Genomic DNA, 16,652 nt, shown 5'->3' on the forward strand with positions numbered 1-16,652 from the left:
GGATGTAGCTAGGAATTGTCCTGATGCTGAGGAGCTGGGAGATATTCCTGTTCAGATGCAGTTTAAACCACATCTTGGTCACTGGCTGGGGCCTTAGAACTTATATTTGACTGGTGATAAGAAAATTGAAGGATTGGGTATTACTGTCACAGGCCTGAAGTTTCATTCTTGGAGTTTTATTTGAGAGCATATTCCACTGGCAGACAAAATACAAAATATAGTGATGAGGAAAACTACAATGCTTGCAAGTATGAAATTAAGAAAAGATCAAATGATAATAATACAATGCATAAGAAATCCTCATGCAGTGAAAAGGATCCTTACAGGAAACCACTGAGGCTAAGAAATTATTCTTCTCAAGAATCTGAACTTTAGTTGTTGGTTCAATAAAATTTTCACAATTTGAATAAACCACTCATCTTTATAAACGTATAGGCTTCATTCATCTGTGTGAGAGAGAAACAGGTTTTTAACAGGCATTTTTTGGCCTTCTACTGCAGTATTAGTATCAGCCATTAAGAGATTTGAGATAGTTTGGTACTCTGACTTAAAATGGCAGATTTATATTTATTTATTTTTTAAACCTGCTAGCCATTATCACTTTATCTTTTTCCATTTTTTCCACTTTTTCCACTGTCTTCTTCCTCCCTGCAGAACTTGTGCAAAAGACCAGTCTTTGGGGGCTACGGTGTGTGCCAAACTCCGTAACGATCTACAGCAATCTGAGATGGAGACATGGCTTTCAGTTTTATAATGTAAATCCATTCTCTGAAATGAGATATTAATACTTACTTTGACTGCAAAGACAAGCTCACTCTACTTGAGATGATGAACTAGGACCATCAACTGAATCTGCAAATTACATGGGGACTTAAACTAGTGGCTCAGTTATATTAAAAAAACACAAATCACAAGTTTTCTCTCTGGTTCCTGTACAGAATTGGCCCAACATCATATCCTTAATTGTCCATTGAAATTCCAGACCTTATATATGAGGTAATTTTAGTTAATAAAATGGAATCAAATGTTTTTACGCTGGAAACAGTTGGTATCTAATATTAAAGATCTTATTTTGGTCTCTTTGGGTATTGTCAAGAAGACATCTTTTGCTGTAATGATAACGCTAGAGCAGGTAAAAACAAAACCATCAAACTTAACAGAGTGTTTTCTAAAAGTTGATTATGATCACTTAAATCTCAATATGTTAAATTATTTTTAGTGTTCTTTATTCTATGAGAATATTCATCTTGAATGCTTGTCTGGTGTGATTAGAGGAAGTTGTTATAAAGTTTAATTGATCTTACTGAATTTTGTAGTGTAGGAACAAAGTTGTAAGTACAGTAGCAGTCACTGAATGGTCTATTAAATATAATTTGGATTATTCAAATAACAAAAATGTTTGTTGCTCTTTTTAAAAATTGATTAAGCCCACTTAAAACCTTCTTGGATTCCTGCAGATGTTTAATTGTCTCCTTCTTAAGGTATTGTTAGGCATAACTAATAACTGACATGGCAAAGTAGTCCAATATAGGACTTAGACACAAAAAAATGCAAAGCAAATCAAATACAGTGGCTTATTTTACCTGCATTAACTTTCCCTCTGCCCCTATTGTGCAGTTACTTTTCATATGACCTGGAAACCAGTTATTTTTTAAACTTGCAATCTTTCCTTTATATTTAACAATGATTTTAGTCCATTTCACTTTTATGTTCAACTTACTGACATTACTTATTTATATATGCTATTTAACTGTGAATGCATATAGCTGTGGCAAACAGAGCATTGGGAAAAAAACCCCACGCATATAGGCATAATTTTCAAGTTTTTTGTCCATAATTTGTTGCCATTTATTCTTTTGGCCAATGTCAAAACAAAACAGCATTCCTTCTGAATTTAGAAACTCTCTTAAACATAAAATTCTTAAATGTATCAATCAAAAGTCATCTTATGAAGTAAACTTATAAAGATACATACCTGGGACACATATCAATACTGTAACTGAGAGGCACATACAACATGATGTGTTGACCTCATCAGTGTGTTTTTTTAAGGACAATTTGCAAATCCAATGACCTGATCTTGTTTCATCTAGTGAAAAACTGTTATTATAAAAATCTGTTCATTTAAAATGCAGGCTGCAACACACAGAAAGGCAAAGTTCATCTTTCACTGATAAATTGTATAAAAAAGACAAAAAACTCGGCAATGATCCTGTGATATGTGCTCTGACTTACTGTGCTGTGTGATACTGTATTTTGTATAATGTAATTCATGAGCCTTGCAGAGATATTTAAGCATTGTGCTAGCAACCATTTTGCCATTATTTATTTTACTTTATTTAACTGATAGTTATTTTATAAAAGTTCAGTTTACTTTCCATGAATTTGTCTTCGGTTTACACTTTTTATTACCTTAGAAGAAAATAAAAAATCAGCCAGAACTATCATTGCCATATTCTACAGTTGTTATTTATCTGAGCTTCTGTGGTAGTTTGTCCTTGCCCATAATTTTCAGAAGAGTTTCATCTAGCCTGAATAAAAGTTCTTTAGTCAGAATTCTGTATGGTTAAAATTTATAGCATTGCTGTGGCTAGGGAGTACCGTACTAAATAATCTTAGTAAACGTGATGCTCTTTTTTTTTTTAAATGGCAAGAAGTCTAATTTTGAGCTGAACCCACAAAATTTAGCTGATTTCTTAATGGCATCTGTTTTTGAAAGCAGTTGATCAGAACATTTTTTTAAGTTTGCTATGCAAATTCCAAATATTATATATATATATATATATTCAGAATATTATTGTCTTCAATTCATGTGCATTAGTTGTAGGATTTTATATCGGCAAACACTGTCACAGTATGTGTAGTATGTTCACATATTAAATACATGTATTTTAAAAGGAGTGTTTTGAAAGTTTCTGTGAAGACTGTAGATATGCCTGCAAAGAAGATCCACAAAATGTAAGAAGGATTCTGGGATCTTGGGAAAATAATTTGAAATAGTTTCTTTGTTGTTTCCAGAATTAAAGACTACTTTTAAAATATAAAAATGCACTAATAGAGTACTTTAATTTTTCCTTCTTAAATTTATCTAGACTCTCAGAGCAATATGCACTTTGTAAACAAATTAAAAACCTCTAAGACATTGTCAGCATTACAGGACACATGAATTTTCAAGATAAATGTAGAATTAAAACAAAAGAAATACATAAAATATGTTATGCTGAAGAGAAAAAAGACCCATGCTCTGATATTTAAAGCAGGGTAGCTAGTCATGGTTCTAATTAGAATATAATCCTTTACACACTTGTTCTGTTCTTAAGTTAGAAAATATATTTTACTAGAAGAAATTTCACTTGAACTTGGGCAAATGATCATTGGGTTTACCCACACTAGAGAAGCTTTTTAATTTTTTTAACTTAAAGAACAATTTTATCTCGTACTTTTCTAACTCATCAAAATAAAACTTTTGAGTACTGTAGTCCATTTTATTGTTTTCCATTTTACCAAAACTACTCCATTGTTCCAGGGACTTACTCTGTCTTGATGAAATGAAAACCGTTTGGAAAAAAGTTTCATTGAGAGAGCAGATAAATGCTTAATAAAGAAATCAGAATTACATCTGGAAGGAGTTCTAAATTCAACGTCTAAAATAATTTGGGCCACTTGAAGTGCTGTATTTGTATACCTAAGTAGATTTTTTTATGGATATTGAGAATTTGAGAAAGATCTTTTGAATTACCTGATCACTATGAGAGTACTCAGTTATCATAACACTAACATTTTACCCAATATATGAAGAAAACTTCTGTATGGGCTGGCATGGCACTGTGTGCAGAAATCCAAATTTCTATAACTTGAAAAATTATCACAGGTAAATGAATATGCCACAAAGAAGGAAATGAGTAATTACAGTATTTAAGTCTCTGTTGAATTTGTTCACAGCATTTTTTAATTATTTTTTAAAAAATCACTAAAGATCATATGGATGTATTGACTGAAAGTCATCTGAAGACTTCTTTCCAACTGTTAAATGCCAATGGATGTATTGACTGAAAGTCATCCGAAGACTCCTTTCCAACTGTTAAATGCCATTTTCAATTACAATGTCAATGTAACAGCTATGTTCAGGTGTCTCATTTCATAGACATCCATGTGAGATGCCACAAGCCACTCTAATCTCCTCCCACACTGGGTTTTTTTTTAGTTTCCTGAAAGTAATACTGTCTAATCAACTCATCTTCCTCAATAGTCTTGATTGATGCCTCTGCACCTAAAATTTTCCTCGTATACACTTGGATATATTCAATACAGTATTAAAAAGTTACGCTGTAGATACACAATTTGTGGTAATTGGGAGTGGGGCTGCGGTAGAATCTCATCCCAAATGGGCTACAGCTGTGAAAAGCAGGTGAGCAGCATTGAAGGTAACGAGACACAGAGTGCTGAGGGGCACTGACCAATCCCTAAAGGGAACAGAGGGCACACAGGTGCAATGCATGAACATGAGGGGTATAAAAGATTGAGCTAAAGAAGAAGAAGGGCAGATGCTTGCAGCCTTCTGAAGTGGTGTGATATTTCTGTGTATGGGCAGACACCTGAAGCTTTCTGAATTGGTATGGTGTTACTCTGTATAGGTTGAGGCTTTCTGAAATTCTATGATGAGGCTCTGCGTATCATGGCTGCGCATGTGCTGTGGCATATACTGTGACATTATGCAAGGCAACTTCCTTTGAATTATTTTTTCAAATGTGTTTCTACTCTCATTCCATCTCAGTTTGTGTAGGTCATACCAGCATCCACATGTGTCCTACAAAACTAACAGGGCCGTTCATATCGCAGTGGCCTTGAGCATTGACACAGCACTGTTTCAGTATGCAGATAGCACACCCCCTGCTATGATTCTGTCTAGTGCTTGTTTGCATAGATAATGCTCATCTGTGATTCAGGATAAGGAACTACCAAGACTATTTACAGTATATAATTTAAAGTCAACTCCCCTGTTTTATACAAAGAATCAAAGAATTTAGCTGTACAGAAATTATCTCTTCCATACTACTGAGCATCAGACTCAGAGAATGACTCACACCCTGTTTTGGTTTTAAGCATAGATACAGTTCATGCAAACATCTGTTAGTCATGCTGTTGCTTATGAGTTCTGAAAATTATGTGCTTGTCTTGAATTTTGACTTCCTTGAAATAACATGGATTTTCATAGGAGGAGGATTTTAACTTTTCTGTGTTAACACAGATGGTTAGTTTCAAAATCTGACCTTGACATTTTCAGTAATATCCTACCTATTTTGTTTCGTTGTTTACTCTTGAAATAAAACACCTTCACAGTGTTTGGTGTCAGCCAGCAGATGGTGCAGTATTCCCTTCTGTTTCTGGGTTCTGTCAATATCTGGAATTCCTTCACTTAGGATTTGATTCACCTGTCTGCAATTTACCTTTGGGGACCTTTCAGTGTTGCTAGTACATTTTCTTGGGTATTTAATTCCAGTAGATTGTAACTGAAAAATATGAAGTAATTTCAGAGCCATCTCCCAGGTCTCTTGGAAGCCATGGGACAAAGGATTTCTGGTGGTTGGCCTCACCTCCTCGAGACAGTCATGTGCTCCAAAACTATACTTGGTCCATTCTCAATCACACTTGGAGACAGTGAGAACATTTTGGTTTTCCTTTGTACTAGTCCTGAAGTTAATGAAGAAGGACATATTGTGGTCCTGCTTTCTCCACCTTGTTTCAGGAAGATTTGACTGCATAACAACTTCATTGGTAAGATGCAAGAGTTCCTGGCTTAGATATACAGCATTCATGGCATTTCTCGCACTGTGTTACAGTATCTTCCTGGATTTTGGGTGGTTATGTAGAAATGTTCAGACCCTGCTCTTTCTTAGGGAGAAGTGTCATTTTCATACCTGAGATAAATGTAGAGTCAGAAGCTAATAGGAACTGTATCATAAAATGCTCTTAGTATGGAAAAATTGCCAATCTAATTTGGTTTTGTCATTTCTGTTATTTTTTAATTGTGTGTGAAAATACAAATGATAGTGTTTAATGATATGTTTTATAAGTTTCCATGATTTCCAACACCATTAAACTGCCAGGTTTTCATTACATTTATATGTCAAACATGACAAAAAATGGATGGATGAGCAAGTCTAGTTGTACATTACATTGTAGGTGGTTTTGTGTTATTTTATGCTATAGCTTAATTATTAAAACAAAATAAATCTTCAGAGAGTTGTATTTAACTTTTCCCACACACACTTTATGTATGTCTTTGTGAGAGTGCTCTTCTTTATCTCTAACTTTTGTGTTTTGTGTTATTTTTATTAAAACCAAATAATTTCAAGTTAATTTGGCAAACAGCTATGCATGAAAAAATGGCAAATAGAAAGGAAAAGAACACCAAAAAATAAAACAAACCCAATTTGTTTGGCCACTAGTTTCACTAATGGGATACAATCAGTTGACACTCTTCATTTACTTTCACAATTATTTAAAAATAACATGAGGTGTGAGGTTTCATCCTATTAAAATGGTACAAACCTTCTTTGAGCAAAAAAGTATTTATTTCCAAAAAAACAATTTAAAATTAGTTCTTTACTGGTGTACTGAATTGTATGTCTTTTGTGGGGATGAACAAACTGGTTCATTCTTTTGATGAAGATGTTAAAATGAACTTCATACTGCATGAATTAAATAGAAGATCAAAATATCTTCCTCAGAAGGTATTGTGAGAATCTTGCAGCCAGCTCCTTGAGGTCCTTCTGCCTTCAAACTCAGCCTTGGACAGTGGGCTGTACCTAGCCTCCTCCCCTTGCCTGGGACAGTCTTAGTGTCTGCTTTCCCTGTCAGACAACAGTTGTCCACTGGTGTCTGATAAAGAGTCTGCAAAATTGAACTTTTTTTGTTTGCAGTGATAATCCTCTGTGTGTTCTGTAGTAAAGGACAAGAGCTTGGCCTCTGCTTCCTGCTGGTACTTAAAGTGAATCTGGGGGAGGTTCTTAGATGTTGCAGCTGAGGGTGGAACCTAATCTACCACCAGGCTACAGACCTCAATAGAGTCGCTAATTCCATTTCAACTCTCAGTGTAGGTGTATATAATACATGTAATGTCATGTGGCTTTAAAATATGCAATTGATCTGTATATATCATGTAATGCTCATATTAGGCAATTGCAAACATGAGAGATGAACAAAATGCAGCGAAATTATTCTTCTTCTTAATCTAAAGTTTTACATTACTGTGCTTGTGGAACTCTGAAAACATAATGATAAATCACATAAAGAAAAAGGCGAACAATTCAGTTTCTCAAAATGTGTCAGAGAGCCTTTGAAGAGCAACAAGAATGCAAGTAGATAAGCATACATTCTGAAGTAGCAGAAATACTTTTGTCTGCTACTGAGGTTATCTTGTTTGCTTCACGCGAACAATTCTCAGGTACGTTCCATATTTGTCAGAGTCATGTTTATAGAGCCCTTTTCTCAGAGTGCTTAATCTCCTATTTATAATGCTTCCCATCAATTAAAAGAAAGGAGTCCTTGAAGTGTAGTCTACAGCTATTTGCGGTATGGTAGGAATAGTAAATTTTAGATACATTTTTAGAAATCAGTTGACTCAGAAAATCTCATGTGATCAGAATCCAAATAAATAAGAACAAGTTAGCACTTAATTTCCTTTTCAGTTTGGTGTGTTCCTATATATCAGTTTTCCCCTGTAATTTCCAATGATGACTCAATGAGAATAAATTGTATATATTTTATATTGGGGCAAATTGATGATAATGATAAGTGAGGTCTCATGGCTGCCTTGTGCAGTAGCCTTATGCTTTCCTATTTGTACTAGAAATAGCTAATACATGTTAAATAGTATTTAGCCTTTTCATAACTGCAACATTGGTGGCTCATAATGATTAATTAGTTGGCTCAACTCTATTTCCTGTCACACTATGTCACACTGATGAATTCCTATACTGTAGCAGAAGTCCTTGCTATTAATCTGTCACTTCAATATTGCCTATCGTTCTTTAAGGCCTATATCCTGTAATCCAAGGGTTTATTGTTGTCCTGTTATTTCACTGATCCTCCTCTATATTTCACAAGATTTTCCTGCTCTGTATATGAGTGAGGTGTATATATTAAAAATTTAAATCCCAGCAGTACAATTAAAAAGATTTATGAAAACGCAGGATTAAAATCCCCTCCTCACAGAAATGTGCTAGATTATCTTCTGGATGGCATGGCTCACAGATTTAGAGATTCACATTTCTTTCATAAAAATAATTTCTGAAGTTACTTTTATAGGAAGAGATTTCAGGCTGCTTTTTTTTTTTTAACTCTCTCTCTAGCTGGAGAAGATTTTACACAAATTCATATCCTTCTACTTGCCTCCATTTCTGAGCCAGCCATTGATCCTCTAGTTATTAGGGAATCATATGACCTTCATGCTGACTATTCATTTTCCTCACCTCAATAACCTTAGTAAGATTAGATTGTCACCTTCAGCTGTGGCAACTGCAAAGAAAATATTTTGGTTATCATATCATGCTGTTTTCAGCTGGATTGGAGTTAATTAACTTCGCAGTGGCTGGTATGGAGCTGTATTTTAGATGTGTGCTGAATGGAGGGTTGATAACATCAAGATGTTTTTGTTATTGCTGAGTAGGGCTTACACAGAGCCAGAGCCTTTTCTGCTTTTCTGCCACACTGGTGAGGAAGTTGGGGGTGCATGGGAGGTTGGGTGGGGGCACAGACAAGACAGATGAGCCAACTGACTGAAGGGATATTCCAGGCCATATGGCATCATGCTTGGTGTATAAAGTATATAACTGTTCTGTTTGTAACTAACATGAAGGTAGTAGAAAATACAGTAAGTTCAAAACTATGTATTAACATTTCTGTATTTTAGGGGTTTAGATTTTGGGTTTTATTTTTACATGAGGAGTTATTCCAAAGCTAAATTCATATATCCAGTGTAGTAGCACTTCAATGACATTTCTTTTTGCTTCTCTCAATTTATCCATAGGAGGCAAATATTTTCTTTTGTTATTTAACTTCTTGTGGGAAGTTAAATATCTACAGAATATGTTAAAGAGGCTCTAAATACAGTTTGAGTTAAATGGTTTCTATTAGGTCCCTTGCCATTATCTGTATCTCTTTGATAATCTTCCACTTGTTTTAAGAGAAGTATTTTAGCATTTCATTGCAGAATGGAAAATACAGGCACAACTGTATTTTCCATTTTATTTATTTTTTATATTTTGTTTTGATAAGACACAGGTAATTACTAGACTAAGCCTCTTACCATAGAAAATCACTGTAGTATGACTCTATTAGAAGATGAAATAGAGCAGACTAAAAAGAGAACTTTTTCTTGCTAGAAAATTTCTAGGGACTAGGTGGAACAGTGGAATTGTGTTTTGAACCATAAGCAAAATTAACATATTGAAAAATCTGTGTAGGCAAGTCTGGGAAATACTAGTGAGCATTACTTGCTCCATAGTGAAGATTTAGAACTAATATGCCATTATTCATCAAATATGTTAAAAACAAGAAACCAAAAATTGTGAAATGCTCAGGCTTCTTCTTGACTATTTGTACAGGATATTGGATGGAAAAAAAAAGAAATGTTGAAAGGAATCTTGGAAGAAAAAGTGGAAAGGAAGTTAAAAATTGAGACTGCTGAAAAATGTTGATGTTTTTCTTTTCAAATTAACCTAAAGAACAGACATTAAAGTAAATCTTAAGAGAAACTATTATTTTACAAAGAATCATAACAAAATCTTTACAAGTCTTATAAAAACTCCTGTTTGTCCTTATCAACCCAACAATTCTAGAGTTTCTTTACTTAATTTTAATGCCTTAGACCAAGACATTAAATGAGTACATACATAGTTAGATATAATGTTTCTGGGAGATCAAATCCAGTTTTTGGATAATCAACCAGAGGCATGGTATAATATAATCAGTTGTGTGAAAGGAGATGAAAAATTAAATTATGTGGCTTAAGCACTACTTTCCAAAACTCGGGTTTCTCTTATATTTTACTAGATTATTTTATATAAAATTCTTTAAGGAAGACCAATGATACCATTGTTGTCAAAGTTCTTCTATACCTTAAGTTCTCTCAAACAGATTGTTTTCTTGATCGATCAGACAGATTAGCCACAAATCTTATTTTCCTATTGTCAGTCTAGAATCTTTATCTGATTTTTCTTTGCCTCAGCAGACTTGCCATTTATTATGGTCTGCTTCATAGGAACAGATTCTCTCCTGGACAAATTGACTGTGATTCTGCAACTAGTTTCCTCCCATCTTGTACATTAGTTTTATGTAATAATAAAGGAGCACTTATTACCTGTGTATTGTTTTTCACCTAGGGAGCTTTTAGAACATATAAGGATCCTGAAAGTTTCATGAAACATAAGATTTTACTCATTCTATGGTTGCTTTTGTTATTTAATCATATATTATGCATTAATTTTTATTAGTGCCTCTTTACTGAAAATTCAGAGGCTATGTCTGCAAAATTTGCAAACCACTAGTACAGAAGTTCATAAGAGTTATTATGAGATTTCTTCTTAAAATCCATAGCTACAGCATCATTGTCAGATGTAGACAAGTTTGCCAAGAATTTGAGCATTAATCAGCATTTTTTGTGGGTGGATGTAAAACACAAAAGGATGTTGTAGGCAAAACCAGAAAAAAATCACATTTTTCTCTGAACAGCTGTATAATAGCCACTTTCAAAAGCTAAATAGTAAACACAGAAGGAAAGAGTTTCACACCATAGAATGTAAGACAAAATATTTCTGGCTTCCATATTGTGGGAGTTATTATAGAGCAAAAAAAGCTAAGTAAAAATTGCCTGTGTGCTTGGACAGCTGACACTTCAAGAAATAAGTTAGAAATCAAAATCATTTCAGAGCCATGCTAGTTGCCAACCATTTAGGCATTTGGAACTAATTGAGGAGTACACAAAAATACTTTATAATCACCAGCTTGTCATATGTCTATTTTTTAAAAGATTTCTTGTAATAAATCTTTTGTTCTGTGTGTAAAAATGTGAGTTGTTTTTAAATCCTGAAATCATATTTATCTTAAAGTTGATATATCATTCCTATGTATTTGTAATATGCAACCATAATACAGAGTTGATAGATAAGGATATTTTTTATTAAGCAGTTATTATTGCTGAAAAACACTGACAAGCTTCTGAGTAGAGAACATATCTGAAACAGAAAAAGTATATTTCAAGCACAAAAAGGAAAAAAAATGCACAGAGTATCAGAAATGCCAAATCTTTGAGAAGACACATAACTGGCAGCTACAGTTAGGGGAGGTATTAATGAAGACTGGGAGAAAAGAAATGAGGCGTATGTGTCTTTGGAGCAAAATAGATGCAAACTCTGATTCAGTAACCAAACATGGATGTGTGTCAAGGACCTTTTTCACTGTGAAAATACTTTTTAGTTTTAAAAGAGTTGTATAAGGAATACCTTCTAAACCCCATCTCAATAAGAGAGTGTGGTAAGGTCTTTTGCCTTGTGAAACACCTCCCATCAAAAAAAAACATTGCATCTCTTCAATATCTGAAGCTTTGCCAGATGCAAGTTGCTGTTACAAGTTCTGGTTTTGATTTTCTGAAACTAGAACATTCAATACCAAAATATTATAGATTACAAATTAAACATTAAAAAGATATATTAAAGAAAGTTTTATTGTCCTGTTGACAAAGAACATGAAAAAAATTTCTTCTTCTTGGTCCTGCTTTTTTGTCAATGATTTTTTGACCTCTTGGTCCATTATTACCTAATACAGCTTTCTTGTGACTTTTGGAGAAGACTTATTGTCTACTGGGTATTGTTAATAGCATGCTGAATGTCCTCAAGAAATACAAACCCCATCAATTAGGAATTTCAATGCCTTTTAATTCTTGTTATTTTATTTATTAATAATCATAATATTTAATTTCTTTTTGTTACTTAATTTTTATTTTTGAAATTTCTTACAAATTGAGTATGGTATATCCACAGAATTATATAATCATAGAATCCTTAAGGTCGGAAAATACCATGATGTCCAACTGTTAACCCAGCACCACCACCATGTTCACCACTAAACCATGTCCTCAAGTGCCATAGCCACAGGTTTTGAATACTTCCATGGTTGGCAACTCTACCACTTCCTTGGAAAGTCTGTTCCAGTGCTTTACAACCCTTTCCATGAAGAGATTTTTCCTAATATCTAATCCACACCTTCCCTGGAGCAACTTGAGGCTGTTTCCCTGGGTTCATATTGACTGTAAAGGCATCTGATAAAGGCATGTGATTTTTTTCTTGTAAAGTGAAAAGCCAATGAGGAAAAAAATTACAGTGAAGCAAACAATATATGATGTTGACGAAACAGGAAATGTGAGTTTCCTTTGTCCTTCTCCTGCATGATCCACTACTGGGACTTGATTTCGATCACATCAGTGAATAGGTATTATGCCACTGCCCTTTTAATCTCCTGTAAGAGATTAACAATCAGTGTGTGAGAGGCTATGTTGGCGCTATGTCTGCCAGTAGTGAGACACTCACAGCAAATGCATAATACTGACTTTCAAGTATTAGTTCCAGTTAATTTTGATTTACATGGATTGATCTCTCTCAACATGAAAGATTGAAGTCAGTAGCTAAGGTGTGCCAGACCAGGATTCAGATCTGCTCAGTTAAGCAAGGAGAAAAATGAACCATGGTGTCAAACAGAGAATATCTATGTGCTACTTCCTGACTGTGTGGTTTATCCAAGAATTGTAAAGTTCAGTTCTTGGTTGCTTTAGTTCAGACTTCTTCAGTTCAAGTGAGACTGCAATTTCTGTTCTGAAATCAATGGGTGGGGTTTATTTTGCTTAACCTGACAAATTTTATCTAGGATATTTGGAGCTTCAGTTGGGCATATGTGACAAAGCTTGTTAGGTGTGAAGAATCTTACCTGGATACTACCAAATCTCACTGGAAAAATTGGGTAGCAGCTAAGCAGTGTTTTAAAGATGGAAGTGCATTCTTAAAGAGATGGATTGGTCTCCAAGTGATTTGGAGGATCATATTCTTTTCAGAGAAAATTCATTGCTGTTGAGTTACTTCTCAGCTGTATTCAGAGCTTTGACAGGCCATAAACTTCTGTTTCTCCCTGGCTAGCCTGAGTGTCTGTGGTAGAGTCCTAATGAGTAAAAGAAGGAAAAGGGAAGAAAACTAGAGTGCAAAATCCCTCCATAGCTTGTTAAGATTAACATACTTTGTAATTTAGGATTGGAAGGAAATTCCTATTAAAAATAGGTACATAATTTCTATACCTTTTCTTCACAGTAGAGAACCATGGAATTTCTTTATAATTCTGCTCTTGAAATTAATAGGAAATAAACTAGGTCAGTATTCAACAAATTAGGGAATTATTGTACAAATATTGATGTATGTGCTGTGCTCACAGGATTGTTTCTCTTATTTGTTGTTTTGAGTGTCCAAGTGAAGCTATAACATCAAATTTTTTTTAAAGAAGCAGAGTGTTGTTCTTAAAATGACTGGTTTGATTCCTGTGGGTAACTTGCAAAGTGTGTAAGCAAGAATATAAGACTCTGGTACTGACTTATCAAAAATTGAAAATATGTGGAAGTATATTAATTTTTATTCTCTTCTTTAGTTCTAATATTTCTGTATTTTAATATCTTGTCATAAACCATACCTGTGATTCAATATATACTGCAGTGATAAAAAACAAATTATTATTTTCTAAACATGCCGGTGTAAGTGGCATGAATTATCTGTTGGGCTGATCACATTGTATTAGTACTGAAAAATTGCATTTATCTGTTTATTTTGTATTTTCAGGTAGAGATTGAAGATCTGGACTATCATTACTTTCTGCCTTTGTTCTTTGATGGGCTTTGTGAAACGGAATTTCCATATGAGTTTTTTGCTCGTCAAGGAGTCCATGACCTGCTGGAGCATGGTGGAAGCAAGATTCTTCCTGTTGTTCCTCAGCTCATTATCCCAATAAAAAGTAAGTGAACATGTAGGAGAAAAATCCATAAATTGTATTTATCTTATGTAAATTTTTGAAAAGTTGCTAATTAAGCTGTAAAACATGACAGCCTGAACATCGCATGAAAATTATTGCAAATGTCAGTAAATTTTAACATATAAGGCCAGAAAACTTATGCCTTCAATCACTGATATGTGCAGTATTTCAGAATAGACTCTTGGGTTAATGTTTCTCTTATTACAGGGTTGCTCTTAGTCTTTGGAAATGTGAAGTGACATTTCCTTAGCTGATTTTCTGTATTTACAATGTAAATCTGCTACTGTACAGACCAGTTCATCTAAAATGAAAGGAGAAATCATCAGGTGGAATTTTAAAAATATTACTTTTGAAGATTTTATACAGTCAAACATAGCTTTTTTGTAGAAAGAAAAATTGTAAAAACCAATAAATTATTTTAAAACAAATTTAATACCACTAAACTTCAAGTGTAGTACCACTAAAATTCATTTTCTTGAACCACCTAGTCTTTTAGATACATAGTTTTGTCCTTTCGTCTATTAAGGTCAGTACCTTGAAGAGATATTATTCTGAACCATCATCCTTCTCTAATTAGTTATGGTGATTCTTAAATCTGCATGCTACACTTATACAAATATATGCTCATTTTTGTTAAACTTGGCTTCTTTTTTATGATTAATCATTAATGGTATCATTGCTGTTCTTTTTCCTGTCCATGAGACAGTTCAGCTTTAAATACAATTTTGTAAAACAGGATGTGAATATAGTTTGGAGCCTGATAATACTGAAATAATAGTGTGGGAAGGGTCAGAATTGTGGTTTTTTAAATTCAATTTTTTCTCAGTTTAAAAAGATTGATTATAGATGTCACTATCTCTATCTTAACGTAGTTTTGAAAATGTCAAAAGGAATATATAATATTCAGAATGTTTACTCTGTGACACTTGAGAAAGGTTATGAAAACAACGTTACTGTTTTTTCCCTCTAAAGGGGAAACACGTAAGGAGAGGAATGATATAATTTCTTTAGAACTGCATTGCCAACATCACCCAAATATATTTGCAGTAGTATCATGTTTTTTGAAAGGTGAAATTTCTTCAGAAAAGACTGCAGGTTTATGACAGCATCTCCTCAGTTGGGATTTAAAAGTCTTTCTGAGAACAGAATCTAGCTTAGATTTAATTACCTGGAAGCTTTAGCTGTTACACAGCATTTAGAATTAGAGTTTTCCAGGTAAGGATATTTTTATGGGTTTGATATGTAGTGTTAAGTCATAATTTATGGTGCTGGAACACATTCAAGAATCTGCTAGCTAAATTTAGTTGTTGTTTCTGCTTTATTTTATTCTAAAGTGCTTATTTTTTATTTTAAAAATGCTTTTCTATTAGTTTTAATATGTGAAGAATCTAAGTGTTATCAATGTTAAAGGCTTCTTCCTAATTAAAGCCACACTAATAGTGAAAGAAGACACCACCATCTCCAGGAGTCTGAAAATGTGTACTTTTAAGGGTTTTTTAATTTGCTATGACTGTGCAATACAGCAGTGTAGTTGTAGCTATACATTTCTGTGACTCGGCAGCATCCACAATAAACTCAGCTATGTTTTACACAGATTACTGTCTCTAAAGTGTCCCACTGGGTGAGTTATTTCTGATTAACCAGTCTTCTTCTAGACCACTACCATATTTCTACTGCAAAAGAGTGAATCAATTGATTGTTAGGAAAGTTAATATAGATGATCTAGGGGAAAAGGCTAAAAAAGGTCAGAAAAACAACTCTACAGATAGAATGCTTTTAAAAGCAGTTTTCTCTCTGGCATGGTCATCAAAGGAATATCTTAATGAAGACCTAAATGTTCTCTAAAGCATTTAAATTAAATATTAGAATTCTGTATTATATTTTAATGATTTAAGGAGGAATTTGTCTTCCAGCCATCCTTGCTTAAAGACCACACATTTGAACACTATATCATTAAAAATGAAAATAATATTATTTAATCCATCTGTGGGTTCTAAGCCCAAATACTTTCAATTTTTTTTCTTGTTAAACAAGCAGTGACTTAAGAAATGAGAGGCAATTGAAATTAACAGGCCTGGATTCTCTTCTAAAATACCTGAAATATGATTAAAATAATAAAGAAGAATGCATTTAGTTAAAAAATAATTCCTGTTTTTTGTTTGTCACACTGGAAGGAACTTTTTTACTAGAAGGAATATTTTTACTGGAAATTCAGAGGAAGAAAAAATTCCTCAGGTTGTAGGCATTAATTTCTCAGAGAGAAAAATGTTCAAAATATATTTTGATATCTCAAGATATAAATTCAGAATATATTGTATCTTGCACTGGAAAAACATTATAAAATAGTTATAAATGCAGTCATTGCATGACATAAAACTCAGAAGAAACAAATTACTTGTTTATGTCAAACTTGTAAGGAATCCAACTAAAAATAAATATAGCACAAACAGAGAAAATGGGATTACTTAAGATATAGGACTTTTTGCTCCCTTTCACAGAAGATATAGGCAAACCAATTGTCTGAGTTATTCCAACTTCAGCAAAGATATATAAATTGAGATATATGACAAATAGCAAAGTACTTTGCA

General features: G+C 33.6%; 1 protein-coding gene across 3 annotated transcripts in view; it reads left to right on the forward strand.

Moving 5' to 3' along the window:
* PACRG (parkin coregulated) overlaps positions 1-16,652 on the forward strand; it is a 213,197-nt gene that overhangs the window by 92,279 nt on the left and 104,266 nt on the right. For all 3 annotated transcript variants that reach the window (XM_030945613.1, XM_030945612.1, XM_030945614.1), the window contains one exon: positions 13,875-14,046. In XM_030945613.1, the coding sequence (XP_030801473.1) occupies positions 13,875-14,046 (172 nt within the window). The remainder of the gene's footprint in view (positions 1-13,874; positions 14,047-16,652) is intronic.

The sequence above is a fragment of the Camarhynchus parvulus genome, chromosome 3, assembly GCF_901933205.1.
Source record: "Camarhynchus parvulus chromosome 3, STF_HiC, whole genome shotgun sequence".
Classification (NCBI taxonomy): Eukaryota; Metazoa; Chordata; class Aves; order Passeriformes; family Thraupidae; genus Camarhynchus; species Camarhynchus parvulus.